The sequence below is a fragment of the Aptenodytes forsteri genome, unplaced genomic scaffold (genome assembly GCF_000699145.1).
Source record: "Aptenodytes forsteri isolate BGI_AS27 unplaced genomic scaffold, ASM69914v1 Scaffold258, whole genome shotgun sequence".
Taxonomy (NCBI): Eukaryota; Metazoa; Chordata; class Aves; order Sphenisciformes; family Spheniscidae; genus Aptenodytes; species Aptenodytes forsteri.
Genome location: NW_008795250.1, coordinates 1,717,248 through 1,720,426, shown reverse-complemented (window position 1 = coordinate 1,720,426; position 3,179 = coordinate 1,717,248). Strand labels below are relative to the sequence as shown.

The 3,179-nt window shown below is 60.5% G+C and overlaps 2 protein-coding genes across 2 annotated transcripts in view; one reads left to right on the top strand and one right to left on the bottom strand.

Annotated features, from left to right (window-relative positions):
- Nucleotides 1-1,725, top strand: part of FAM219B (family with sequence similarity 219 member B) — a 7,307-nt gene extending 5,582 nt beyond the window's left edge. The window contains exons 4-6 of the mRNA XM_019471955.1: nt 386-481; nt 764-812; nt 1,357-1,725. Coding sequence (XP_019327500.1) covers nt 386-481; nt 764-812; nt 1,357-1,512 — 301 coding nt within the window. The 3' untranslated portion in view covers nt 1,513-1,725. The remainder of the gene's footprint in view (nt 1-385; nt 482-763; nt 813-1,356) is intronic.
- A 2-nt stretch (nt 1,726-1,727) lies between these two features.
- The window catches only part of MPI (mannose phosphate isomerase), a 3,919-nt gene continuing 2,467 nt past the window's right edge, over nt 1,728-3,179 (bottom strand). The window contains exon 7 of the mRNA XM_009278909.2: nt 1,728-1,800. Coding sequence (XP_009277184.1) covers nt 1,728-1,800 — 73 coding nt within the window. The remainder of the gene's footprint in view (nt 1,801-3,179) is intronic.

The window sequence follows — 3,179 nt, the reverse complement described above, 5'->3', positions numbered from 1 at the left end:
GTTTTCTTTTCCCAAGATGTATTTTTCCGCATTCCTTGGGGAGACTGGGGAACTCGGGATTAAAAAAGGAGTCTGGGACTTCAGCCTGCTGGCTCTGTTGTGGCCGGCAAGCATCCGAGGTAATAAAAGATAGCGCTTTTCCTGCAAAAGTTAGGAGTTGCTCTAGCAGGGGCCGTGCTCCTTCTTCTCTTTGTTTTGGGGATGGTTCGGCGTTAAGGATTTAATCGGGTAGCCCAGAGCTTAGATGGAGTTTATTCTTGGCTGGTGGTGGCCCTGGACAACGCCTGGGTGGGAAGGGATGTTCGGGACCGGGATTCCTGCCCTGGCTCCGCAGCCCGTCAGCTCCGTGGCTGCATTTCCACACCAGAATGTCTTACGGGCTCGTTCCTCTGCTTTCCGGCAGGTCGGTGAAGTTTAACAAGGGCTACACGGCGCTCAGCCAGACGGCGGATGAAAACCTGGTCTCCCTCGATTCGGACAGGTGGGGACTGGGTGAATATCCCAGGATTTTGGGTGGGGGGTGTTGCAGGCTCAGAGCTGGTGTTTTTTGGGGGGGGGATTGATTTTCCTTGTCGCTTGTAGAGCATCCCCAATTGCACTGGGCGCTTCTCGGCAGCGAAGCCCTCCTGTTGTCCCAAATTTAACAAATCCCTTGGGGTTACGCTGCCGGCTCCCTTTTTCCTCCCACCGAGGTTCCCTCGTCTGTATCCCAAGCGAAGACGCCGCTTCCCAGCTGGCTCTGACCGTTTCCTTCTTCTCTTAGTGACGGGGAGCTGGGATCCAGATGTTCCTCGGGCTACTCCTCCGCCGAGGCAAGTCCAGGGGTTTGACCCCGAGGGCGCGGTCCCCGCGGGTTCCCTCGCCCCCGTTACACCTCGGGGTCTGTACAGGGGCTGAAATGAAGCATCGCCCCTGCGGGGTGTGTGCGCGCGCGTCCATCCCGCAGAGCTCTGCTCGGCAGAACTGCTGCCTCTGCTGCCCGGTAACATTTAAGCCGTGCACGAATCTCCCTTTTGCGAGCCCCGGCTGGCTGTCGCCGCTTCGCCCTTCGCACCTAAAGCGTCGCCTACCCCCAGACCCTGCAGCGGGGCAGCTGAAGAGCTCCATCGTACAAGGGGGGGGGGAGGGGGGGTGTGGGTGTCGGGGTGCTGCAGCCCAGGAAAAGCTCTTTGGACTTTTGCTTTCGCCTTCTCTGCTCCGGTTGCGCTGCTTCTCCCCCCGCGAAGGCACTGGAGGGAGGACGCGATGCCCTTCCTGCTCGCAGCCCTACCCTTTGCGAGCCCCGGGACCTAAATTTTAACTAAACTGGGACTAATTTTAACCAGCTCTGCCTCCTTTGTTCCCCCCCCCCAGCAGGTGAACCAGGACCTGAGCCGGCAGCTGCTGCAGGATGGGTACCACCTTGACGAGGTCCCCGATGACGAAGATCTGGATCTCATCCTCCCAAAACCCATCGCCTCCTCTTCTTGCCCCTGTTGTTTCGGAGAAAACCTCTCCTGCGTGATCCAGTAGACGCCGCTCGGCCGGGGCCGTGCAAGAACAGGTCAAAAGCCAGCACTTTCTTTGTCCCGTGGGATGGCTGTTGGTGTCCGTGTCCCACGCCGGGATGGTGACACAGGGACCGAACGATGCTGCGACGCTGCTCGTGGTGAGCGGCAGCAGCCAACTAACCCCGAAGGACTTTTCCTTAGGCTCAGCAGTATCAGGGAGAGGTGGCACGGTGACGTTTAGGTGGCCTGGATGGGACCCGTCGCCTGGCTGGGGTGGGGAGGGAGGAGGAGCAGAGCCTGGGGCACCTCCCTGGGGGTATAAAGGGAAGGGAGGTGCAGCAGCAAATGCTCTTCGGTGTTCCTGACCTCCTCTTTTCCTCTAATTGGCCACGTCGAGGATTAGGAACCTGGCCCCGGACGTGGGTTGCCCTCCCCAGCGAAGAGGTGGTTGACGGTGGGGTCGAACTGCCGCGGTGTGGGACCGGGCTGGCAAGCCCCGAGACCCCTCTTCTATTTATTTTACCTTTAGTCACCCCTCCTCCCTGGCTGGCTGAGGCCAAGCCAGCGAGGTTGGGGTCGGCCGCTTCATTTACCTATCTCGTGTTGCTTGCGATGCTGCCGGGTTGCCTCCTCCCAAAGCCTGGGCTGACCCGAATCAAAGATGCTGCTCCGGCAGAGAAGGTAAGACAGGGAGAAACCTGATGGAGCGGAGCGGGGCAGGCCGCTGAGCTTTAGGCGTCTGCATTTGTTACAGCCACCAGCGGCTGCCGCTCGGGCTGGGACCTCCCCGCTTTCCGCCTCTCGAGGGACCCGTTAAAAGTCTGTCGGTTCTGGGTTTGGAGCGAATGGCTCGTTCCAGTTCTCCCCAAAGCTGCTTTGATGCAGGCGAGGGGCAGGGCCGACCCCCCCGGTGCCCGCTCTGCGCAGGTCCCTCTGGGTGCAGGTTTGGGGTGGCTGGGGAGTCTACCCGCTCTGAACCTTAAAAGTTGCCTTAAATCACGGTCCTGCCATAACTACGTAGAGGACGATCAGCTGCTTATAAAGAAACCTTATTTAAATATTCGATGTCTAGAGACCTGAACTGGGTTGGTTTTTTTTGTATTATTTTCCTTGTTGAAGGGAGCACTCAATAAAGTGGATCTCGTTACTCGGAGCGTGTGTTTGGTGCTGTGGCGGGGGGGCTGAGCCCCGCTCGGGAGGGCTCCTTCCCTGACCCGGGCTCCTTCCCTGACCCTGGCGCATTTTCGGAGCGATCTGGTTTCCCCCGTCACATTTTACCCCGGTGTCCCGTTTTCCTGCAGAGCTGCCGCGTTGCCCGGGCCGATGCTGCCGCGGGGCGATGCGGGGAAGGTTGCAGCCGGGGCTGGGGGGATGCCAGAGCTGCCCCCCCCAACCTCCACCTCCGGTCCCCAAGGCCCTGCAAACGCCACGGCTTCTCTCCATCCTCCTCCTGCTCCCTCCACCACGCTGCCCTGCGCCGAGGACAAAGTCACCGCTTTATTCACAGCACCGGAGGCTCTCCAGCTCCGTCGTCCCCCCGCAAGCAGCCCCCTTTTACAGCCGGGGAAGGGGTGATGCGGCTCAGAGGGCTGCCCGCCGTCGGCCGGGCTCGGGAAGAGCCCACCAGGCACCCAGGAGCAGGAGGAAGCCTCAGCATCACATTGGCAGGAGGGAGCAGCAGGCCCCCGC